The sequence below is a fragment of the Taudactylus pleione genome, unplaced genomic scaffold, assembly GCF_031769625.1.
Source record: "Taudactylus pleione unplaced genomic scaffold, aTauple2 ptg000198l, whole genome shotgun sequence".
Lineage (NCBI taxonomy): Eukaryota > Metazoa > Chordata > Amphibia > Anura > Myobatrachidae > Taudactylus > Taudactylus pleione.
Window position 1 is genome coordinate 9,989,772 of NW_028284600.1, and position 26,344 is coordinate 10,016,115.

A 26,344-nucleotide genomic window follows, 5' to 3' on the forward strand; every position below is an offset into this window, starting at 1 on the left:
ATAAGACCTCAGTTAGAAAAGACTATCACCATAATTTCAAAATTGCTCCCGTGCGAAGCCAAGAAGGGTCACTAGTAATAATAAAAATACTAAATAACACATCACACAGGAAGATTAATTTGTAATTTGTTTTTTTGTCATCCAGTTATCACATTAATTTCTCACCTTCTCCCTCTTGGATGCAGAGCAGAGAGCTGTGAGATTTCTCCTCCAGGACACCTCCGGGCTATGAACACCACAATATACAGAAAGAGAGAACACATGAAAATTAATAGTAACAGTGTTTTCTGCAAGAATTTATTTGCACACAGATTGGAGCCGATTCCGACTTGCCTGAAAAGTAGCTGTAGTTACATATAGCTGCGGGAGCCTGACTTAACAGTCATCAGCAGTAAATGCCAAATTTCCTAGGAAGACGGATCCAGCCAGGTTCCGTTCCATAAGACAACATAGAAAAAAATGCAGAAATGTACAAGGTACAATGCGCTCATGATCTGTAGCCCAATTGCCAGGGTGCAACTGCGAGTAGTAGTCTTCAGGCTGATCCATTATTAATCAATAAGAGGCAGTCACCAGTCTTTGTGGAAAATGATCACAAATTAAATTCAGTAATAATCGCATGAGTGAGTGACTTCCCGTGTCATATTGCTCTGTGTGGAACAGTGGTGTCACACTCGGGCCCTCCACCTGCTGTGGGACTACATATCCTAGCATGCCCTGCCACTGTTTTAGCATGCCCTAATAGCAAAACTCTGGCAGCGCATTCTGGGATGTATAGTTCCACTGCAGCTGAAGGGACCAAGTTTGACACCACTGTTGTAGAAGGTCTTGAAAGCAGTCCGCATGAAGACCCAAACGTCATCCAAGTTTCCAAGTTACCAATATATATTTTGCAGGCCTTGCCCCCTAAATGCATAATGTCGCGGCAGCGAGAAGTGTAGCACTGCTCAGTGTCCTGAGGGTGCCTGCATGGAGCTCCAAGCAGCACTACCACAGCGATACTGGCTGGACGGTACCATTTCAGAAGCAGTAGTCATGGGGCTGGGATGGTCCTTTCCCCAGAGCTCTGCATTCTGTGCAGCAGCTATCGTCACACACCTCTAGTTACTACCCTGAATATAAATGTTCAGACTTATCAAGCGACAATTACAATGTTATCTTTGGTCTGTAATTCTCTCCAGCAGATACAAATGTACCAAGTTGCGGGCTTGGTGTCATTTAAAAGTGGCAATTCTGTCTAAACTGAAGCTACTGCTGATCCCCGGCAGTTTCTAAATAACAATCTCTGTTCTGTTTGGCAGGTGTTTCTATTGAAACCACTGCAGAATAGAAGTTAAACAATAAACAAGCACTGCATGGATCACTATGATCTGTGCAGGCTTTGTTATTTGTAAAATGATAGAAATTGTTAAAATTGTAAAACAATCAAGTAGTAGTAGTCATCGTCGCCCCCCCCCCCATAAATCAATAACCATTCCTGGACATCTGAGCCTGGTCTGATATTGGAAAATAGGGGGAAAATGTTGTGGGGTGCTTACTATTTTCCAATAACTAGCACCAAGTGGAACCAGCCAAGAGAATAAGGTAATAGCATGGACAAGGAGACACACTATGGGGTTCCCCTTGTCATAATGTTAACCAGTCCAAGGGACAACCGACCCTGGTCTAAAATCTATTCCCTGTACCCCTAGTGGTGGTGGGTATAGGATTAATGGTAATCAAAGACCTAATAATATTCTTCTTACTAAATTCTTGGATCAGGTCCTCTGCAAAAAGCAAACTGAGGGACTTGCCCTGTAGAGAACTGCCTTGAAATGACAGGTCACTTACGGACGCTGCCACAGAAATGAACAGGGAAGCATTGATTGGCTGAGAGCATTAGAGCAGTGCTTTCGATTGGTTAATCTTTTTCAAAAGGCTGGTCATTTGATAAAGATTATCTAATCAAAATGCATCAAGGAGTACGTTGGGAAATAAAGTACTACATGTTGTCCGGGATTGCAGAGAATCAGGGCGGATTCCATCTCAGCAGGGAGAACTGAACATCTACAGTATTTGGCCCTTTGTTTTGCTGATGTGTCCTAGATGTGCATATAGCTTTTGTAGGTTGTCCAATCTGTCTATATGTTTTTAATGCCTGTTTTGCAATATGTATAAGAGTTAGAGATGTGCGGTTCGGTTCCAGAAATCCGAATCCACCTGAAATTCGTGAGTCTGGACAAATCTAAACGCCCATGGAGATCCGGATGGCTCTGATCTTCTAGCGGTTCAGAATTCGGATTTGAAATCTGAATTTCAGGTTTTAGATTGTAAATATCACCGTTTAGCTATTTTTTTTTTTTTAAATTGTGATTTTTTTATTTAAAATCCATATCCAAAACCAAATTGAGGGTGGGTTTGCAAAGCCAAAAACAAAACACGAAGATGAATCCAGATCCAAAACCAAAGCACGGGGGTCAGCGCATGTCTCTAATAAGTGTATAACTGTATAGTTACTTTAATTGTGCGATTTATCTAGTGTTGCACTAGTTTATTCACTTTTTTTTTTTCATGAGCAGTTATGGGAAAACTTGCTCCCTGAATTAAAGAGGAGAATTATAAAGATAAAATGATAAGCCACGAAGTATAAACCTCAAGTAAGGTTATTTAATCCTCATCTGTACAAGGTGATGTGGGATTATTTTGCCTGCGGACTATGGGGGTGATTCAATAGTGGATGGAGTTGCAAAGGTGCACGCAAGCAGCTTTGCAGTTCTGCCCTAGCAAATATGCAAATACAGTATGAGGTGTTTGACACCCCCTGCTGCATTTGCAATCCCAGCACTGCGACTGATGTTGCAGGCTGGGATAACAATCGCGACCATCAGGCTCAGCTTACTCAGGCTGGCCGGCTTGCAAGGCCAGGAAACTTCATCCATGGACACAGATCCTGGCCTTGCCACTCTTGGAAAATGGGGACAACATGCCCCCATTTCCCGGGAATGCCAGCCGCCCTGTCTCCAGACCACCCTGTAAATGCCTCTGCCTGTCAGTCAGAGGCATACAGGGGCCTACGTTCGATCATACAGGATCTCTTCTGCACATGTGTGAATCTGCGTTCAGCATTGCACTTATGTGCCATGCTGAATCAGGCCCTATATACTGTATGTATTTGGAACAAGAAAAATATTTATTTTTCCATTTTCTGGACACTATAGTGTTTTTGTATTATTTAGGCTAATACACTATTTTTTATTTGTATATTGTTTATGTTGATATTTGTATTCGAGAGTATTCACAACACCTGAAGAAAGTAAATACTCACTAATTATATAATTTGCTTTAACTGCCATAGTTCAATGTACATATAATTTGTAACATAAATATGAGGCCCAACCTCATAATATACGTAGTAGCCACACTAATAATTTACATACTATAATATCAGTTGGAAGGGGCCACATGCATCCAACCAATCAGATGTGGCTGCTGATGACATTTTTCATGAATTTCCTTCAAGCAAATAAACCCAAATTTAAAAACAAAACAAAACCAAAAGTTGCATTTTTAGTGTGGCCTGTAATTATTTTGGACTATAAAAATTAAGAGTGATCCTGTATGTTAAGAAATTGTATCCAGATACTGACCTGTACAAGTAAGGGCTTCACAACTGTGTCGGTGCTGCCTTGCTTAGGGACAACGGGGATCTCATTTTGGCAGAGGTCTTTTGTTTCCAGGGCCTCAGTCCTCACTGTGATATTTACCTCTCCTAGATTGGTGTAAAGACAACATAATATATCATTTTAATAATGAGTAGAATTTATAAATGTAAAACTTGGTGGCCCAGTTTAGCGTGATTCTCTTTACAAAGTACAACAGAAATATTCATCAGATCTACTGTTATCTAGATGAATAGCTTTTAATATTCTACATAATTTCCTGTTTGCATTGAAAATGTGCAGCGGGGGCGTGGCCTGGCTGGTCTATGGAGCAGACATTTTTTCACACTGGCTCCTGAGTGAAAGACCCACCAACAGCTTCCCCTTGGGGTCGAGGGGTTATCCACCAACTCTACTATCTCTCTGGAGTTAGGGGAACAAGGCTCACCAGAATCGGAAAACACCATCTGTGTTTTTGCGGATTGCTGCCTGTCTGCCCTTCCAAAGCCTCGGACTAAATTTCCCTCTCAACCCGGTGAGGAGAATTTGTCTCCTGGTGACCCCCACGTCTGCAGCGCATGCTCTGGAGATGCCCCTGGGCTCCTGTGGACCCCGGTGTTGCCTGTACTCACCCCTGCCTGCAGAAGAGTGACCCCGGACTGGTGTCCCTGGCTGCGATCTCCATCTTCTCTCAGATGTGGCTTCCAGTTCCCTGCTGCTGCCGCCCGGCTGCTCAGCTGGGTATGCTACTCCCAGCTCTCCTGCATCACGTTCCTGCTACACCCTCTCTGGGGACCAGCCACAGTGTGGTTAGAGGCACCGCAACTTACACCCAGTCAGGGAGCGGACTGTCCACTACTGGAGCCCTTGAGACTGCCAACATTCAGGGACTGGCTGCTGTTGGAGGAGATCCAGAACAGAAGTCCCTAGGGTCCTGCTGGTTCCCTTACACTTCTGGTGAGTGTCAATGTTCTCTTGTCCTGGTGGTCTCAGTAACAGATCACCCAGCCAGCTGATCTCTGCAGAAGAGTTGTATATCAGCCACTCTGTAGGTCTCCCACTTCTAATTCTCCTTTATTGAGGCTTTGACTCCACCTTGTGGTTCACAGTTGTAACCACACTCTGAACACACTACATAGTCCTCTTCATTGATACCCTCTATTTCAGTTTAAATTCTCTGCCACACATGCCTCATATACTACTATATTACTATATGGGTTACTTGAGACTCTGATACTAGCTTCATTGAAAATGTGATTACGGCTTCTACCATGAATACCTAGCCAGCGGCCTCTGGGGGTCTGTGCTCACCTGTAGATCCTCTATGCGACGTCTTTTTAAATATTACATACCGCCAGCCCAATTCGCCTTTATTTTAACCTTATTATCTTTTATCATGGGCAAAGATAAAAAATCTGCTCAAAAGAGAGATGACCCTCATCCCCGAAATGACTCTTCTCGATCAGACCTGAGACCCTTCCTTCTCCCGACTCCCTCCAAAGAAGTTCCTACACTCAATCCAACAGGTTCATCTTCAAATCCATCCAACCCGCCAAGCCCTTCCTCTGCTGAGGATTCCACCCTTCAACCCTCTTGCAAACTGGGTAGCGAGATTAAAGAAATCTTGAAATACTGTATATCAAAACACTGCCCACCAAACAAGACCTACAAACCACCATCAGGCAGGAAATGGCGTCTGTCAAGCGAGACCTGTCAGTACTTTCAGATCTTCTCACATCATTGGAAGAGAATCAAGAATCTACAGGCACCACCCTCTCTAAATTGACAGATATCATCTCATCAGTTGGCTGAATAGCAATCTCTGAAATCCAGGATGGATGATCTGGACAACAGAGGGAGAAGAAACAACATCCGTATTAGAGGCCTCCCCGAAGATGTCCAAATCCCCAACCTCATCGATGCCCTAACTAAGATTTTTAATGAAATCCTCGGCAATGACCCAAATGACAAATTTGTTTTTGACAGAGCTCATCGGGCCCTACGTCCTCGTGGTCTTTTTTTCTGATAAGCCAAGTAATGTAATATGTCGCTTACACTAGTTCTCTCAAAAGGTTGAGATTATGCATAAAGTCAGGCAATTAGAGGGTGTGGACTTCAATGGAGACACTATTCACATATATCAAGATTTATCTTGGCATACACTTCAGCTTCATAAAGCCTTAAAACCGCTGACAGACGAACTCCGCAAGCGTCAGTTGAAATACCGATGGGGCTTTCCATTTCACCTTCAGGTTACTTTTTCCGGTAATGCACATTTACTCGATACTCCCTTAGACCTTCCTGCATTCTGCTCTACACTGGGCATCCCACTGGTTGAGACGCCTGAATGGAAAGATCCTTTGGCTCAACTGGATTTACCTCCTCGCTTAGAAAACCACTCTTCTTGGCATTCGGTCCAGCATTCCAGACAGCGGCCGAAAAATCATCCTCATCCGCCTGAATTAGAGGGCACTTGAGGTTTTTTTCTGACAATGTTTTGGTAGAATCTCAATGTTTTCCATTATGTTCAGGTTCATTATCATATTTATAACCTTGGAAAATAATTTATGATATTGTATCCAAATTTCTGATCTATTATAACTGTACTGGTTATACCAATATTGTCTTGTAGTTGTCAACTATACATTTCATGTTTTATTTTTCTGGGATGATCTGTTGCCCTCACTGTTGCTACATATTTTCATGTTATAATTCAAATCTTACTAACATTTTCTGGTTTGAAGATATCTAATATCTGTATGTTTTCTCTATTGCTAAGACGTCACTGTTTAAATTTGTTATTTTTCTCTAAATTATTGGGACTGTAATTGACTATGACCCCCAACCCACTTCTCATGTTGCCATTTACTGGGATATTGGATTATTATATATTTTCCACTGTCTCAGACGCGGCAATTCTATTGTTCTTGATGTTATATAACATTTTATTTTTGTCGGTTTTCCCCTTTCCCCTTTTTTTCTTTTTTTTTTATTCTATGCTCTTCTTTCCTCTTCCCTTTTTTTTTTTTTTTTTTTTTTGTTCTTCTTCTCTTCCTCTTCTTCTTCTTCTAACTTTTCTTTCTCTCTCCCTTTCTTTATCCCAGGGACCATCACTACACTTCCCTATAAATCTCCCCTGATGACTATAGCTGCCAAGCTTATAGTTTCCTCCATCAATGCTCGAGGCCTAAACATCCCTCAAAAAAGTTCCAAGCTAATGCGCTCTTTGTGGGCAGGTAAAGTTGATGTAGCTATGATTTAGGAAACCCATTTTAAATCTGGAACACGCACTCCTTTCCTCCAGGACTGTCACTATCCTACTGCGTTCTTTAACAATATTCCTGAGGGGAAATCTAAAGGAGTAACGATTCTTTTTCAAAACGAATACCCATCTCCAATGTTAAAGTTCATAAGCTGATTCCAGGCAGAGTACTTCCAATTACTTGTCAACTTTTTCATCAGGCCTTTACATTTATTAACATATATGCCCCCAATCAGGCCCAACAAAACTTCCTGAAATCAGTTTTGGACCAGCTTGATTCTCTGTTGAAGGGTATCATAATTTTAGGGGGAGAGCCTAACTGGACTTTGGACCCTGTACTTGATGTTTCTTCTAACTCCCCTCGGTTCTCACAAGCTAAATATCGTCAGGTTAGGCAGAGTTTCCATGATCACCAGCTGGCCGACTCTTGGAGAATTTTGCATCCCACAGGGCATGAATACTCGTTCTATTCCAACCCCCACAAGAAGTATTCTTGCTTGAATTATTTATTTTTGAGTCACAGATATCTCCATATGCTCGCTGATGCCAATATTGGTCCCATCACATGGTCAGATCATGCCCCAATTTCTCTGACATTGATACTGCCTTGCCTCTCTCCCAGACAGTGGACCTGGCGGCCTAACAAATCTCTCTTACAAGATGCATATTGTAAGGTGGAGGTTGAAATGGCTCTTTCGGATTATCTAGCCTTCAATGTTACTCCCGAGGTTTCCCAGGTTACTGTCTGGGAGGCTTATAAGTGTTTACTTAGAGGCAAATTTATTCAACTCGGTTCTTACATTAAAGAACAGAAATCTGCATGGATCTCGGCTTTGCTCCAGCGTATCAACCTACTTGAGACATCACATAAATCATCTCTATCTGGTGATACTTACTTGAAGTTGTCAGAGGCTTGTGCAGAACTTAATAAGATACTTTCTGACAACATAAAATTATCTTTGCGGAAATGTAAAAGCCGGTTTTATCAGTGGGGTAACAACCCAGGGTAGCTTCTAGCATGGGCTTTGAGGATTCAGCGAGCATCTGGATTTATATTATCAACTATTAAAGACAGTTCAGGCACATCTCACTCACTGACATTTAAAATTGCTTCCTGCTTGAGACAATATTATTCGACTCTCTATAACCTGGCGGGTTCCTCTTCTGGATTGCCACCACCTGCTACTTCCCAGGATATACTAGACTCTTTCTCTACAGCTTCCTTTCCCACCTTGTCTCCTTCAGATAGACACCCTGGAACTTCCCGTCACATTGAAATAACTTGAATCTGTTTTATCTTCTTCCCCCTCAGGTAAGAGCCCAGGCCCAAATGGTCTAACAATCACCTATTATAAATTTTCAAAGATAAATTGGCCCCTATGCTTCTAAATGCTTAACGCAATTTCCGCAGACTCTCAGTTTTCTAGGCAATCTCTGGAAGCATATATTTTGGTAATCCCTAAATCAGACAAGGACACCTCCCTGTGTCCAAGCTACAGACCCATTTCACTCCTTAATGTTGACCTTAAATTATATGCCAAACTCCTAGCCAATAAAATACATCCACTTCTCCCACAGCTAGTTCATAACGATCAGGTGGGGTTTGTCAGGGGTAGAGAAGCTTGTGATAAAACTACTAAAATTCTTAGTCTGATTCAGTTAGCGTCACAGACAAATGTGCCTACCATTCTTCTGTCAACTGACGCTGAAAAGCATTCAACAGGATTAGCTGGTCTTTTATGAGGTCTGTTCTTGGTCATGTGGGACTGGGTCCTCTCACCATACAGAAGATCTTAGCTCTATATGAGTCTCCATCAGCGAGGGTGAAGGTCAATGGCACTTTATCGGATCCCTTCTTAATAAGCAATGGTACTCGACAGGGATGCCCATTATCCCCGCTAATCTTTGTGCTTTGCATGGAAGCCCTAGTGAGGTCTATTAGAATCAACCCTCATATCTCAGGTGTACAAGTCGGTGGGATAGAATATAAACTCGCATTGTTTGCCGACTATCTCCTAGCTACCATCTCTCAACCAGTCACATCTTTGCCACACTTGATGTTAGAATTTGAAAAGTTTGGGAAATTATCCAACTTCAAAATTAATTTCTCGAAATCCAGGGCCCTTAATATATCTGCTCCTTCCCTTACAATAGCGGGTCTTCAAGGTTCCTTCCCATTCACCTGGCACCCTTCCCATATCACATATTTAGGGATTAAACTTACTAGAAATCTGTCACAATTATTTAAAACAAATTTTTCCCCTCTTCTTTCCTCGATTCACTCGAACTATACTCAATGGCACCTGAAGCAGCTTTTTTGGTTAGGAAAAATTAATGTAGTGAAGATGAACACACTACCCAAATTGCTCTATGTTCTCCAGGCGTTGCCGATTGCTGTGCCGGAGTCTTGGTTTTCGATCACTTGCTTTACTAATCCATCGATTTATTTGGTCCCAAAAAAGACCTAGAATCAGACGTGACTTACTAACCATGCCCAAAACAGATGGGTGGTCTTCAGCTCCCAGACATTAAATCCTATTATCATGCCATCCATCTAAATAGAATCCTTGGATGGACCAGAAACAGAAATGGGTTGCCATTGAAGGCTGCTTCATGAAACAACACCCAGAGATAGTGCCATGGTTACCTTCACTTCCTAAGATCTCCCCTCCTCACCCAACTATCTCTCCTACCCTATTTCTATGGAAGACTTTGAGGCTTATCCCTAATATCTCCTCACATTTTGGCCCTCTCACTTAATTTTTGGCTAATCCAAGGTTCTCGCCAGGCATTGACCATTCCCATTATCCCAATTGGACCGAGGCGGGTCTCTTTAGAGTTGGCCAGCTGGTGAATGCGTCTGGCATTAAACAGTTCTCAGAGGTTCGCGAGAGATGGAACATTCCTCGGTCAGATTTCTTACCTCAGATAATAGGCTTAACCTGGTAAAAAGGGATCTTACTAATTTTGAGAAACTGTGTCACCCCATTAGCCCCTTCACATACAATATCTGCCTTTATCAATTATTATTATCTAGTCAGGCGTCCTATATCCCACCTTTGGCTAAGGCCTGGGAGAAAGATTTGGGTCTCTCTCTCTCTGATATAGAATGGCAGACAATTTTTCTTAAAGCCCACACTAGCTCCATTTGTATCACCATTAGGGATACACAATATAAGATCTTAATGCGATGGTATCGTCATCCTGCTATTTTGCATACCATGTTCCCATCATTTTCCAATACCTGCTGGAGATGTTCTACCGCTTTGGGTTCTCTCCAACATATTTGGTGGGATTGTCCCCTATTATCAAATTTTTGGTCTGATGTTATTTCTGTTTCCCAACAAATTCTAGGTTTTCCTGTTCCCACAGGCCCCAAAATCCTATTGATTAACCACTCTTCAATCCCAGTGTCCCAGTTCAGGAAATCCTTGCTTCGCCATCTTAGTAACACAGCTCGTGCTGTGATACCTGTACTTTGGAGATCTACAACTCCGCCTACACGTAAAGATTGGTTTCATAGGCTTGACTATTTTATGTCAATGGAAGATATCTTATATTCCTCCTTGGATAAGTCCTCTGATTTTACCAGTACCTGGTTCCTTTAGCTGGAATATGTCCTCAGATACATACAGGAATTATATGTCTTCCACCTCATCTATCACATAAATTATGATTTTCAGAACAATAACTACTATTAGTCTTTCATATGCAATGGTCCCTTCTCTTCTCTTCCCCTCTCTTCTCTACTATCTTTGCTGTTCTCTCTCTTGATGCTTTTTGATTTTTCTTATTGTTTTCTTCTATATGTTTTCCTTTTAAGGTTCTATTTTTGTTTATTATTTTAATATATTTTATATTTGATATATAACACATTATTTGTAATTAAGCCCCCTTTTTTTTCTCAATGTTTATTCAATTATTATCTGTTTTGGGTTTATCAGATGTGAAATGTTTATCAACTATATTTTTCTAAATATTCTAATAAAAACAGAATACATAACAAAAAGAAAATGTGCAGCGATTGGCAGATAAAGCTTGGTATTGTGACAGCTACAAAATTGGGTTATATGAAAGTTGTCCCTCTAGCCCATACTGCTATGTTTGTCCCAAAGAAATACACCTGCACTGGAGGAAAAAATGGTTTACTTGTATAACAATGAATAGTAGCAGAGTTTACAATGGCATTGTGAAGTTAGAGCTTGTGGCCTTCCCTTAGAGATGAAAAATGTTGCTTCCTGAGTATTGGTGTGTAAACTTGCACCCTTACCTGAGTAATGTGAGTTGCACATACTGTATCTTAATATTATACTTGTTTAACCTTTCAAAATGCCTAAGAGATTATCAGACTTTTGGGGAGTTCTCCTTTACATCAAGAGGATAGATCCCAAAAGTAGACAAGACCCATGCACTCAAAATAATGTGCAACAATGTATTAGCATCAAGATGTGATTAAAGTCTTTCAACATATGCTTTAAACATATCTAGATACAGCCACATACCAGATATGCCACCGTCATCAACTTTATGATGACTGAACAGCAAAATAATTATAATATGGATTAAATAATGGGGAAAACGAGGACCCATCCCCTCATCAAAATTGATTAAAGAAAAACAATTTATAGCCTGATGCAGGTTATCCTGCAAAAGTCGCAACCAGCTCCAGGTTATGCTAGGCAGGTAGAATTTAATTGAAACAGGGAGACCTGCCGTATGGGATCACCTATCAAATTAGAAACCAACCACAACCTAGTTGGCAGGGGACTAAAGCTAAATAATGTAAATTTAAGGTTAGAGTGAAAAGTAAAATATAGCATGTTATTATGCGAAATTACAGCAAGCCCTGGCAAATACAGTATTACTGCTTGGGTATGCTATTGATTGGAAAACTATAGTGCAAGTATCATCAAACCCATGACTGCTAAAACACTGGGGGCCTGATTCAGACCTGGTCGCTAAGTTGCGCTCGCTTTGAGCGATGGTTGCCCGTCTGCATATGCATCGCAGTTTGCGTGCGCGAACCAGTCACTGCGATGGGGAACTGATTGCTCGTAGCCCGCAGGCGAGCTGCTACTTTGAGTGACAGAATGTGCTGTTTGTGGGTGGTAAAAGGGGAAGGTGTTTGGGAAAGGGTGAGTGGTGTTACGAACGCAGGCGTGTCTGATCGTCAAAATGGAGTTTAATGGGAGTGCATAATTAGGAAAGTAGCGTCATTGTACATGTGACTTGGGTGTATTTCAGGCTGAACTGATCGCACTGTTGCGGTGGGGTAAGGTCTACCACAAGAGCTGCATGCAGCAGTAAAGTCATTCGATGTACTCGATTAATCACTCACTTCCTGGAGATGACGTGTGCTATGAATGAGAGGTGTGCGGCTTTATTCTACAGCATGCATTCACTCTGCCGTCGCACTGTAAGACAGAGGGCATCCTTCAGCCAGACAGTGCGATCGCATATTTGCATACCCGGCCTCTTTTTTGCTGCGAGAGAGGGCAGCATAGCGACCGGGTCTGAATCAGGCCCTGAGTCTTGTAAAACCAATCTAAGACCTGTAGTGTTACATAATAAAATACAAAGACCCATGTTTAAGGTAAAGATGAACAGTTCGGTTTTGCAGAAATCTGAAATCACTTGACCTTGGGGTTTGTGAGTGGATACGAGTTCCGGTTTGGGTCCTCCCACCAAGTTCAGTTTTTAAAATGAGAATTTTTTTTTTTATCCTGGAAGTCTTGTATCTCTCATGTTTTAAATTGCATATAAGAGTTTGTCCCTTTGTGATCTGGTGCCATTTCACACAGGAGAGTGCGTGAAGAGGATGTGGCCTTTAATTGTGCTGCAATACTACATACTTATTACCATTACATAGAGTTGTAGGTAGTTGGAGTGGGTGGGAAAGGTGTTAAACAAAGCAACTATCTTTAATCTGTGTGTTAGGGTCAGACATTAGTAAGAAACTGCAATCTGCAAATAGGCTCCTTGAATTGAGCTACACTTACTGTACATACAATTGTTTAACAAGGAAATATTTCTACAATGCAGTATTTATTGAGTATGAGGGCAGATGCAGTACTGTGATAAAGCTTAGCTGACCAAAAAATACTGTGCTGTGTCTGAGTGAGCTTTACCCCAATGAAGACATCTTTTTGTGGTTTACACATTGTTTTTTGTAATTTAATTACATTTCAAAATTTAAAGGGAAGATTGTGTGCTATTGAAAGCCAGTGTATATTTCTAAACTTCCTGTGTGCAGTGGTTCCTGTCAGCTGCACCACAAAATGATTAAAGTGTAAAAAAAGTTTTTGGGAGTATAAAGAAAATTCTCAAGTTTTTGAATGCAATATAAATATTTAAAGGGAAGATTGTGTATTTTTGAGAGACTGTGTATACTACTGTACTTGCTCAAGGCTTTTACTAAAACTGCATGGTAAAGGTTTAAGGGCCTCATTTCTCTGTCTCATTGTTTCTTGACTTGGTGTGGTGGCAGTTACAAGTTCAAATACAATAGCTTTACTTCTGTACTGGTATAAATCAATCATGGATCAGTCTATAGAAGAACAGGAGTATCCCAGTACTAGTGCTGGCAGTCATAGTACATCTTCAACATCTTCTTTTAAAGAAGGTCAAGGGGTAAGAAGAAGGTGTAAAAAAGCGCAATCCAAATCTAAACAATGTTTAAGAATCTTTAAGAAAACATCACCTCTAACTAGGAAGAAAAAAGTAACTACTGAAAAACGTAACAAGCCATACACCACACATAGTAACAAGGAAAGGCTCAGACCATGGCCTTTATTTGTGTGTGTTGGTTCTGCTATTGCTCTTTACTGCTCTTTCATATACTAGAGATCTATTGTGAAATCCAGGGCCAATCACAGTCAGGCATCTTCTGTAACCTTGCATGCACCACCTTCTCACTCTGAGGGGTAAATTTACTAAAGATTGCAATCACAGGTGTTTGGACATTTTTTAGAACTCAGAAATTTGCTAAAGGTAAACTTCGGTGAGAAATCATGAAACTCTCTTTAAAACCGGTGAAATCTATAAGGTGAAAAAACTAATAGAAATGAATACACCATCGGCCAAACTCGCAGGTACTTTTCATAGCCAGGAATAAAACTTAGTAATTTACCAAGAATCATGTTTCAAATCAAATTGGTGTAATTTTAGCAAACATGGTTCTATATAGAAGCTTCAAATAGACTACAGTATCTCGTGAGCTGTGTGTTTGGCAAAAACATACACAGATCAATGTGATTTTTGTGTTTCTGCCTGTAATTAGGATAAAGAGATTTAAAATGTAAAAAAGAAAAAATGTGGGGTTCCCTCCCCCAAAGCATAACCAACCCAGGCTCCTGAGCCAGTCCTGGTTCTAAAAATATGGGGGGCAAAATGTGTAGGTGCCCCCTGTATTTTATGAACTAGCAATGGGCACTGTGAGCCGGTCCTGGTTTTAAAAATATGTGGAAAAAATGTTGTGAGGTTTCCCATATTTCTAAAACCAGCATCAGACTCAAGCTAGCCCATATGTAATGGCACAGTCAGGGGATCCTTTCACCGGGTCACCCCGGACAAAGCATTGACACACCAAGCTTTGGCCTGACACATTTCTGGGCATTTTTGGCATTAAGCAACCACATGTAAAACATTGCAGCAGCTTCAAGAAAAGTTAAGTTTGCCATGCCACCAACTGAAGCAAATGGAAATGACCAGATGGTAACCTGTTATATGTTACAGTGACATCAGGTCATGAGATGCAGTAAGGAGAGGAAGGACATGTTATCTTACTGTAGCACACTTAATAATCTTGGTTTTATGCAAGCTGCTGAAACCATTCGAAATTGCAACCAGTGAAGTGAGTTCAGACACTGCCAGCCTGAGTCTGGTCATACCCTTAATTTAACTACTGGAAAAGCAGCTATCGACATTGAAGGAAGAGATGAAACTAAAATATTCTCCTTTTTTTTTTTTCACTTTGCCAGGAACCAAGGGATTGCAACCTCTTGCAATTGGATTTTTTTAATTTTGGAAGCCATGCTTGATCCTAGGTTTAAGTCCTATGTAACATCTTTCCTTCCAACTGATATAGATCCTAAGAGATGGGAAGAGCTCATTGAAAGCAAGTTGTCAGCTCAAGTGGCACATGACACAATGTCTCCTTCTTTCATTTATACTGCAAATACTGCCATCAGGAAAAAACTGACCATTTCCAAGAAACCCACTGGTGACCATGTTAAGTCAACTCAGTGCACCAGAGAGAACCATTACGACAACTCTTCAGGCTTAAAATAAATGTCAACATATTTTGACACCTCTATCATGACTCAATCTGAGTTTCTCCACAGACAAATACAATTATTAACATCTATTGCCCCGAGGCCTGTGATTCGCTGTTTGGAGAAGTTTGTTGGTAATATATTACAGTATATCTTGAACTAAGATTTTAATTTTTGGCTATTAGTTCTTGATTAATGAAAACATTTTATATTGTCATATAGTTTATTAAGTTGCACTCTATCTGCCACTGCTGTGCCACTATGGTTCATATACGTACTTTTTCTTTACACTGCCATGTGTTTGTTCCACGGCTCTGTCACTTAGATGCTCACTACAGCCTTTGGACAATATTTGTGAAAATTGTGAGGTTGTCAAAATTGACTGGAAATGAATGTTATTGATGTTAATACTGTAGGAACAAAAACTGGCTAAATTACACAATTTTAGCTGTTTTTTTATCAGATTTGGAAGAAATCCAGTTCCAAAACCAAAAGGGTGGTTTTACCACAACCAAAATAGACTATTTAGAATCAAAACCAAATCATGGGGGTTTGCACACATCTCTAGTTTAAACTGATCAATCACAGTGTGTATGCCCTGTTTGGTTAGAGCATAAAAGAGACAATCTAATTGGTTACTGACATTTGTGTTGCAGCTACTGATGAAACAAATATAGTGTTATCTAAGAAGGGATCTTTAATTTTAATCACTAGATTCCTACAGAAAGAGAAGAAATAAGAAAACAGGGAAAGTAGAATAAATAGAAAGACAGAAAATCCTTAAGGAATTAGGCTTCAATGTACTTAGGCAAGTCTTTATTTAAATTAAATGACTTTGTACAGTGTGCATGTTTATTTCTAAATACTGTGTAATGAGGCATTACATGTCCCAGCTAATGGAAATGTGGCAGACTGAGAGTAGGCCATAAACGTGTTTATTCCCTTGCTATAAATCAGTTGCACTTGTGCAATCTTGATCTGCAACTTAAGTTAAAACCCCAAATGCATACGTAATAAAACACAATGGAATGATTTGCTTCAGAGTTGGATTATGTCAAACATTAAATGGGATCCTGCATGTCTCCCAGGATCAGAGCCGTAACTAGACTTTTTGGTGCCCTGTGCCAGAAAGAGCATTGGCGTCCCCCTCATTTTTCAAAGGGACATAATGCACCCAAGAAAGGGCCAAGACCTCATGGGGAAGGGCCAGGGAAGAGATAGGAGAGGCCAGGAGATGCTGGGGATGAAATAAGAGGAAGCTACAAGCAAGAATGATAATAAACAGAAATTTGACAGGCCCAAACACCACCCCCTGACCTGTGGTGCCCTGTGCGATGGCACCGGCCGCACTACCCTAGCTACGGCCCTGCCCAGAATGCTCTACAAGTTGAAACCAACAAAACTGTCAGTGCCACCTTGGGCTCTGGAATCATCTTACCCAGTTTAGAGGCTTTCAGGTTCCAATAGAAGGTTTTGCTCTGATCAGCACACAAGCAGCTGCTATACTGACAGTCTGCACATGCTTTCTGTTCTAATTCCAGGGTAGGCTGCAGGGTGATCTGAACCTGGCAATATACAAATTAGAAAGAAGCAACATAATAATGTCTAATTGGAGAATGGAATTTGGTATTAGCCATCTATTTATTAACTAGAAAATGCTTGTTTTAATTCTGAACTCTATTTATTCACAATCACTTCCGTTACCTTTATGCATTGCTTCAGGTAGTTGAAGACAGAGGCTTTGAGGGTAAATGACTCTCCTCGTACCACAGAATATGGAAGGGTGAGATCCACAAAGAATGGCTGAAAAACTCGTAGTGATGAAGGATGAGAGAGACCAAAACCACCGGGGCCCATGCATAGGGCTCCAGCATTCCAGTCTGTGATGGTGTCTGGGGCCTTGTGGTGGAGTTCAGCGCTGCCAGAGTTTCTTGGTAAGACAAATAAAAATTGATTATGAAATTAAAATATATGATCCTTCAGTGCATTATTATTTATCCTTCCTTGTAATGTCATGCTCCTATTTACAAGACTGTATTTTATAGATAAGTGCATGATGTGTCAAGATGGACTTTGTGACTTTGGGTTTGCCAAGTTTGGTTCCCTTTGACCAGTAGCATCAGGGCATACATAGCTGAATGCTGAGTAGTCACAGTAATGCACCTCACAATGCACCCAAAATACAATAATGAGGTATCAAATGGACACTTAGGGGTAAATTTACTAAGAATCGTGTCTGGTCCAAGTTGAAATAGTCACAGCATCGCTGAAACATGGGAGAATTTTGACAGCTGAAACACTCAAATTTACCAAGAATTGTGTTTTGCTGAATTGTGTTTTGCGATGGTCTATATCATGGATGGGTAACCTCCTGCCCGGGGGCCATATAAGGCCCTTGGAATCATTTGGTCTGGCCCTCAGAGCTTTTTATTTTTTGTATGAAAATATGTATATAAGACAAAGCAATGTCTAACACAAACAAGTGATTCATCTAATAGCAAAAAATTAAAGCTCTTAAAAGGAACCATACACTGCAACAGAATTTAAATGAGTTTCTGGTGTAATAGATCAAAGACTGAACAAATTGGACATTAGGGGTATAAGAGGAGACACTAGAGACCTAGGTCTCCAATCTTGAGAAAGTCTCGGCACCCTACGGGCCGAAACACATTGATTGTGGACTACCCTCTCTACTATACCTACACTGGCTCTGGTTACCTGCTGTTTCCCACCCAGAGAGACTGTGGGCATGATTCAGAGCCGGATGCTCTGAAAGAGCGCTCACTCTGAATCAGGGTGGTTTTTTTTTTTTGTGCGGCCTCCTGGCCGCTCGCATAGCTGTGGGTGATCACCCACAGCTATTGCGAGCGGCCAGGTTGATGGTCGCGATGGTCAAGACCATCGCGACCATCAGACTTGCAATGAGACCCTTGCAGTAGGGTCTCGTGGCTGCAAGCCCCAGCGAGCTTCCGGAAGCCCTCCCACTGACATCACTGGCGATGTCAGTGGGGCCGCCCCCAAATGGCAGGCGTTTGCATGGGAATGCCTCCGTTTGGCCAGCCACCCCCCCTGCCCGCCTCCCAAACCGGGCGAGCTGTCAATCACCCCCTTTGGTGCGAGACCCGTAGCGACAGAGCGCAAATCGCTAGCCGGGTCTCGAGCATGCGCACGTCGGAGCCCGCTCCGGCATGCGCAGTGACCAAACATTGACCCACTTGCGAGCGCATAGCGCTCGCGAGCGGGTCTGAAACAGGCCCTGTGTTCCAAGACCCAGCAATTACACTCGGTTTGCGGTGGCAGTCGTTTACATTCATTAGCCATGGCATCGACTGCAGACTCTCCCCTTTGCTGTACCTGCACTGGCTCCATTTGCCTGCTATTTCCCACCTGGAGAGACTGTGGTCCAGGACCCGGCAATTGCCCTCGGCTTGCAACGGCAGCCGTCTACATTCATCAGCCATGGCAGCATTTCCAGCCATTGCTCCACAAAGGAGCTAACTAAGTATCCAGTATATGGTATTTTTCTCAGCATGGCCATGCTGGTATCAACCGACCCCACACACAAGGGTACATGCTAATTATTTTCAATAAAACAGAGGTAACTTTGTCTCTCAAGCAATCTATCGGGTGATAGAAACCATATTCATACTGGGACGCCAGTATTATACAGACTATCTAATTGTATACAAACCGGTTTGCCAGAGTATTTGTTATAAAGCGTAATCTTGCCTACAATTTTTTTGCTACTTTTCTGTTACTTTTTTTTTAACTTGTTACATTAACGAAGCACTCTGCAAACTTGCTGTGCGACATAAAGATCTTATGTGACATGTGATCTTTTAAATATTGGCCATAGAAACATCCTGTGCTGTTTTTTATTAAATGCTTTTTTTGCAATTTAATGTACATTATTTTATGGAATTTTTGTTGTTATCCATGTGATTTTTTTTTACTGAGATACTTGTAGATATAAATAATGTCTGAATAAATATATGTGGTATTATTGAAACCAGCTTCCTGTCTATAAAATAGAGAGCACACTTTTATTACTTCTCTTTTTTTTTATACTATTGGATTACTTTTATCAATACCAATGCAGCAATTTTTGTCCTTTTTGTACAGCTTTTTTATGACAGCCTCATCTGACTAACAGGGTGCCTAGAATGGCACACTGCAGCCAGAATCTATGCAGCAGTGCCACCTGGAGCATCCTTTGGATGCTTCAGACAGTCACACTGCTGCCCTTACAGCTCCCCAGAGCATCCTCAGGAATCTCTGATCATTGCTATAATCACAGGTGATTGTGGCCCCACCCCTGTGTGATGTCACACGGAGGGGCGTGGCCTGCACCAGGCCTGCGAATAATGTTCTATATATCAAACTGGCCCTCAGTATAAAAAAGGTTCACCATCCCTGGTCTATATGATCGTGTTTCTCCTCAAGTTCCCTGTGTCCGACTTCAGCCAAACACACCCGAACATGCATCCTGCACATATCAGTAAGATACATGCAGGCTGCATTTGTGTATTCTGTTAAATAAAATAAAAAAATGTGGGGTTCCACCCCAAAAGCGTAAACAGCCTGAAGCTCTGTGCTCATGTCCTAGTTCTAAAAATATGGGAACTAAATGTAGGGGTCATGAGTATTTTAAGAACCAGTACTGGTTTCTGTGAGCTGGTCCTAGTTTTAAAAAGAAAACATGGTTGCTCAGGAGAGGGGGTCCCATTTTATTGGGAGGGTTGCCACCTTCCCTGGAATCTCTGTCCCGGGCTGACTAGTTTGGGATGTTAATGCTTTGGCTGGGGTGACCCTGTGAAAGGGTCCCCTGGATGTGGCATTATACTCTGGCTAGCTTGAGCCTGGTGCTGGTTTTAAAATTACAGGGAACCTTGCACAATTTTTTCCCAGCATTTTTAAAACCAGGACTGGCTCACAGAGACCAGTGCTGGTTCATAAAGTATGGGTGACCCCTACACATTTTGTCCCCCGTATGATTAGATTGTCCCCCATATGATTAGACCCAGGACTGGCTCATGGAGCCAGGGACTGGTTATGCTATTGGAGGGAACCACACATCATTTTGTTTTTTAAATGTAACCCTTTCTTGGTAAACCTACTCAGATCACAATGATTTTGCAAAAAGCGCAGCTCAGGAGGTACAGGTCTATTTGAAACTACTATTTTGGACTGAGTATGCTAAAATTACACCCGTGATTATTATTATGATTCTTGGTTAATTCCTGTGTTGTATTCCTGTCTATGCAAAAAGTACCTACGAGTTTGGTCGATGGTGTATTTGCTTCTAATTTGTGTTTTCATGCCTGTTTTGCAGAGTTTCATGATTTTTCACCCGAGTGTGCCTTTGGCAAATTTGCGAGTTGTAAACAATGGCCCTACACACCTGTGAATGACATCACGACCAGACAAGATTCTTAGTAAATTTACCCCTTAACCACTTTCTTTTTAGAAATAAAACCACTCTCTTGACCTCAATGTGAGAAGTATGGATAACAATCTCCCTTGACTGCAATTCACAGTTTCACTTGGCTCCTGGGCTAATGTGATGGTGAGCAAGGGACCACTCTTCCATGTGCTAAAAGCACCTGAACAATCAACAGTCTGATCAGGCTGCAGTTTATGGGACTTGAATGAAGCCACTGAGCAAGAAATTTAAGAGTATCTTTAAAATAGGCATCATTATGCTATTCCATGCTGGCAGTGGCTATGGATCTTGTAAGCTGCCTTTGTTGCACTTAATATTCGCCCGGCCTGGTAGTTCAGCCACTCTGATAACTGGTTCTTTAAGCTGTTCACTCCCCTTCCTGTTCCATAACCTCCAAGCCAGAGGAGACAAGGAACTGTAGATCCAAGAAAGCAGGTTCCGGACAGATAGTGCCCATTAGAAATACTGCCATATTGAGTTTTATCTCTACAGAAGCGTGAGTGTTAGAATGGTTAATAAATACAGCTTCCCTTAAATGATCCTTCTCTTAAGGGTATCACACAGGAGCAACAGGGTGGATGCTTATTGTCCTTTTTGACTTTAGGTAACGTATAGAGCACTCGGTTGACAGGAAAAGCAGTGCTCAAGGCCTCTTTTTAAGGTGTACAGTGATCAATTGATCATCAACAGCATTGCTAAGTATAGAATCCAACTCGCTCTTGTATTCAAAAATGTGATCACCATATAATTGTGCATAGGCATTAACAACAGCAAGTTGAATATCAATGTCTTGGATATTCTATATTACAAATGTGCCGCCTTTGTCAGACCTTCTTATGGTAATGGAAGGAACTTTGCCTAATGACCACATCATACGTCCATTCTGCTTTTGAAAAATTAGATTGTTTAGGTGATAAATGTTCCTTACTAGCTTGTTGGTTCTTTCCTGTTTGGACTCATGTTTATATTTGTGTTTATGCATCCTTGGTTACCTTTATAGGCTCTGTTTAGTGCTTTCTATCCATATAGATCCTTTATTTTGGTTATATATATCTTTATTATTTTTAGTTTTTGTCTTTATTTTTTTTTATATTGTTTGTTTATTTTTCATTTATAGTCATCTACGTCATCGTAGTATTTTACGTATTGTACATTCCACTGTAATCAGTATGAATTTCTGTTTTACATTACAGTTTATATTATATTTACATTGATTCCTGGTTTAAATTGTTACAATGCATAAGATTTCCTTGATGTGTGGAGCTGTGTTTTTTTATGTTGCTCCATTCATCTAAGCTTTGTATATATTGTGTACCTTTCACTGATGTACACAATGCAAGGTAACTTGTAAAAACAACATCTTATTGCCTAGCAACCTTTCCACCTATCATTTGCTCTGTATGCAGATCACATGTTCTGACCTCTGTGATGTTGCACTGCCGATGATTTCATCCCGCTTGGCGTGACCTGATGCCTTGGATAGTCCAGAAAGGGGGAAACATTTGGGAAGGTGTATTTTGTATGTTATGCACACCTACAAAATGTTTATTACATTGAAACATTGGTGATACTGCAGTTGCATGCCTCTTTTTTATCTGCAATGAGTGCTGCCATTGACATATTCTCATAATTAAAATTTACAAGAGGAATCAGTTTTATAAGGTGCACTCAGATCCTCAAATAACTAATATAATCTCTATATCTCTATAATTATCTGTTACCTACTGGTTATCATATTGGAAGGCTCCGTGTTTTGTGTTTATTTCTATTAGTGGAGTGCTGCCTGCTCTGGAGACTTATATATATATATATATATATATATATATATATATATCTGCATATAGATGCTTGTAGCCTGAGGCAGCATGAACCCTTAATCAGGCTCTGGCTAATATTTTGAAATACAGATATAGCAGGCTAAATCATTGCCGCGATTTGTGCACATGGGCACATGCATCGTGGCATAGCGCGGCCGGCGTTCACCCATTGCAGTCTATGTCGGGCACGTAAAATTATCAAAAAGCACAATAAGGGTGCTCAGTTAGAGGCAGAGAAGTGTCTCACAATGACCTCAAGTGACAATGGAGATGACGGATAGCCATGAGGGGACATATGTTCTGAGTTTATATCTTATTTACCAACAAAGCAGGAAAATATTTTGGTTAGTAAGTGGTCTGTAGATGGTAGAGAACACATCTAATTCAGTCTTATTTTGTTGCATATATTTTACTAAGGGCCCTATCTATTAAATTAACACAGTACAGCTGAATTCTGCTTTCCCCATACTACTCTGGGGTAACAGCAGTGTGGTCAAATTTAACAAGCTACAAAAAGGATAGATGGCTTTGTTTGAGAAGAGTTATCGTAGAGCATAGAGGGATCTCTTCAGGTCCCTATATCCTTCCTATTCTGAGTGGGCACGGTGAAGACAGCCAGGGTAGAAACTGTGAAATCTTGCAACCAGTGACATATAAGAACATTTTACTATTTGCCAGGATAAATGTTTAAAGTAAAATGTAAAATAGCCCCGATACATTGGCTTTTATCAATGTGAATAGTGGCAATGGCGATGTTAGTTACCTTACAAAACTTAAAAGGCTTTAAACAGACTCTTAAACAATTTTTATTAATAATACCAATGTTTAGGTTCTATCCTTTACAAATCTTGTGTCTAGTGCCTATATCAATGGCAGAAATATGGCTGCTCTTGAAATGACAAACAGACTATACAATGTAGTATATGTACATCTCTATGCCGAATGTATCAAGCCTGAATAAAAAGGAGAGCACAGTTATTAAACTTAATGTTGAAATTAGGGTTAAGTAAGGTTAAAGATCAATCACTGTTGAAAAGTTGTAAGACTGACTCACCCAAGAGAAATAAGTTCCCAAATCCACGTCTCGGGAAAATATGTTCGATCTTTTTGTTCTTCCTTTTCAATATCCTTTAATGTCTCTGGAATGGATTGAATCCTTGGTAATTCTGGTGACATCAGAACTAACAAGAAAAAAAAAAGTAAAATTCTTAGGGATCAATCCAATTATGCGCGATGCACTCGCAGGTGCAAGTCACTGCGACAACGGCCGCACTTGATGGCAGCCTGAATTTGCTCAAAACTGTTCGCATGCTGCATACAAAAATTGAGCGAATTCAGCCTAAAAGAGGGTCGCGCGGGATGCGAGATCGGTGCCGTTGGCGGTGTTTGAATGCCGTAGCACCCCTCATGGCTAATTGGATTGACCCCTTTTAATCTTTTCTTAGTTATGGTTTCACAATTATTTGCAAGGGATCATATAATAATCTTACGAATTCTGTCAGATCGTACAGGTCCTGCAGATCCACTAATAATTTTCGTTAACGCTGTATGATTATAAAAACACTTTGAAGGCTTCATAATGTCATCACTTGTTATTATTTTTAATCTCATGCCCTGTAATTTAAAAGAAAAACAAAGAAACATTTTTGTAAATAACCTTCAAAGAAATTATACGGAACATTTCACAATGACTTGTTGACACTAACTGATTTTTACTTTTATCTACATTTCACTGGGGTTAAGAAAGGCAGAAATTCCTTGTGTTTCATGTGTAGTATTTGTATCAACTTAATTAGTCTTCTAATTTGTCTAGTCTTCCGTATACCATATACTATAGTCTCAAACTTTATTAGCTGCACCTGTACAGCTGTTCCTATAGTGCAAATTTGTAATGAGCCATTAATGTGACAACAACTAAATGCATAAAAGTATACCAAAATGGTCAAGAGGTTCAGTTTTTGTTCAGATCAAACACTAGTACTAGAATGGGAAGAAATGTTAGTTAAGTTACTCTGAACATAGAATCATTGTTGATGCCTAATGCAGTGGTTTAAGTATTTCAGAAACTGCTGAACTTCTGGGATTTTTACACACAAATCTCTAGAGTTTATAGAGAAGGCTGCATCTAGAGTATTAGATGTATATTTGCAGGTTTTTAGAAGTGGAGATGTTGTCCATAAAAACCAATCAGATTCTCGCTGTTAAGGCCCCGCACATGGTGTGATTTGCAAATGATCCAATCCTTGTTTGCGATTTCCCTAGAATTCATGAACACTCCTGGACAAACCATATTGTGCACACACATGGAACGATTGTACAAACGACCAAACAATATAGATTGGTCACTAACGACTGCAGATCGTTAATGATATATTGTTTGCTGCAAACAACCTCATGATGCATCTGTTGGAATATAAACAATGGGAGGGCTTAACTAGAGGGTATATAAAGCAGCCGCCATTTTAGGTCTGTGCTCTTCTGCTCTGTGACTAGTGAGGCTTGGTTATATCTGCTGAACGCTGTATATTGCTATTGTGCTCTGCTTTGTGTTTGGCTTGCCTTTTACAAAGTATGTTTATCCTGCATTCTATTCTATGGTGATAGATTCTTATTGCTATAAGCTTCTGCTAGCCTATGGCTATATGAAAATGAAGGTGATGGAGCTGAGGAAAGGGGGAGGAGGATGAGGTCCTGCTGGACAAAGGAGTGGCTGACGAGGAGGTAGACTCGCTTCCACATGCCGCTGCTGATGGAGATTAGGGAGAACAACCCGGAAGATTACCGCAACTACCTGCGAATGGATGACGCCACCTTCCAGAAGTTGCTGCATCTGGTTGCCCCCTATACCCAGAGGCAGAATACCAATATGCGGAGGACTGAGGAGAGGTTCATTGCTACCCTGAGATTCCTGGCTACAGGAAGGCCCTTTGAAGACCTGAAGTTTGAGACCCTCATTTCCCCCTAGGTTTTGGGCATCATCATTCCAGACACCTGCAAAGCCATTGTGAATGTCCTTAAGTACCACTACTTTTAAGGTGAGTAAAAACACTACACATATTTTTCTAGTGAAAGAAAATGTTTTATTTTTTTTTTATTTTTTTTTTAACAAAATGTAGTAAAAAATAACCAACATGGCTGTATATATGTAACATGGCAACCTTTATGGCTGCATATATAAAATGTGGCTACCGGCATGGCTGCATAAAATTTACCAACATGGCTGTATATTTGCAACGTGACAACCTTTATGGCTGCATATTTGAAATCAAGCTACTGTACCAACATGGCTTAAATTGTTAATATATAAAACTGCATTATCAACAAGTTTTATCAGTCCCAGTAGCTATGCTGATCTATGGTATTCGGTGTGTCAAAAAAACACAATGCGCAACTACAGATTGTGACCATGGCTTCCAACAATCTGTCCTTATGTCATGTGTTTAGTGACCATGTCCAATCTGCATCATCAACACCGTATCCTTTTCAGGAATAAAAAATACATTGTAACAAACATACACACATAAAACTGCATTAGCAACAAGTTTTATCAGTCCCATTAGCTATGCTGCTCTGTATTATACAGTGTGTGAGACGGCGGATTGTATAGACCAAGAAACACATGGTGCAATTACAGACTGTGGCCCCGGCTTCCAATAATCTGTCCTTATGCCATGTGTTTAGTGGCCGTGTCCAATCTGCGTCATCAACACCGTACACCATAGAGAAGCTATTGGGAGAGATAAAACTTTAATATTTTTAAGAACAAACATAAAAATTTAAATACATTTTTCAAAAATTGAGGTGGCTCCTTGTCCACCTCCAGCATGGCTCTGTAAAGAGCCTCTGAGGATGTGGAGGGGTAAGTGGGATGGGGTATAGGTTTGGATGGGGTTGGATCCATCAGTGTTGTG

General features: G+C 40.8%; 1 protein-coding gene and 1 long non-coding RNA gene across 3 annotated transcripts in view; one reads left to right on the forward strand and one right to left on the reverse strand.

Moving 5' to 3' along the window:
- Positions 1-26,344, reverse strand: part of LOC148518853 (alpha-2-macroglobulin-like) — a 229,079-nt gene that overhangs the window by 63,188 nt on the left and 139,547 nt on the right. The window contains exons 17-22 of the mRNA XM_088476974.1: positions 23,924-24,047; positions 23,488-23,614; positions 16,878-17,103; positions 16,612-16,738; positions 3,627-3,748; positions 166-226 (exon numbers count right to left, since the gene is read on the reverse strand). Of these exons, the coding sequence (XP_088333100.1) occupies positions 166-226; positions 3,627-3,748; positions 16,612-16,738; positions 16,878-17,103; positions 23,488-23,614; positions 23,924-24,047 (787 nt within the window). The remainder of the gene's footprint in view (positions 1-165; positions 227-3,626; positions 3,749-16,611; positions 16,739-16,877; positions 17,104-23,487; positions 23,615-23,923; positions 24,048-26,344) is intronic.
- LOC148518854 (uncharacterized) overlaps positions 1-26,344 on the forward strand; it is a 45,603-nt gene that overhangs the window by 7,782 nt on the left and 11,477 nt on the right. Inside the window, exons 2-3 of one of the 2 annotated variants that reach the window (XR_015878968.1) lie at positions 16,896-17,107; positions 20,506-20,686. This is a non-coding gene — a long non-coding RNA (uncharacterized LOC148518854). Of the gene's footprint in view, positions 1-16,895; positions 17,108-20,505; positions 20,687-26,344 lie in introns of those variants that run through there. The other variant, XR_015878969.1, reaches the window with a different exon arrangement.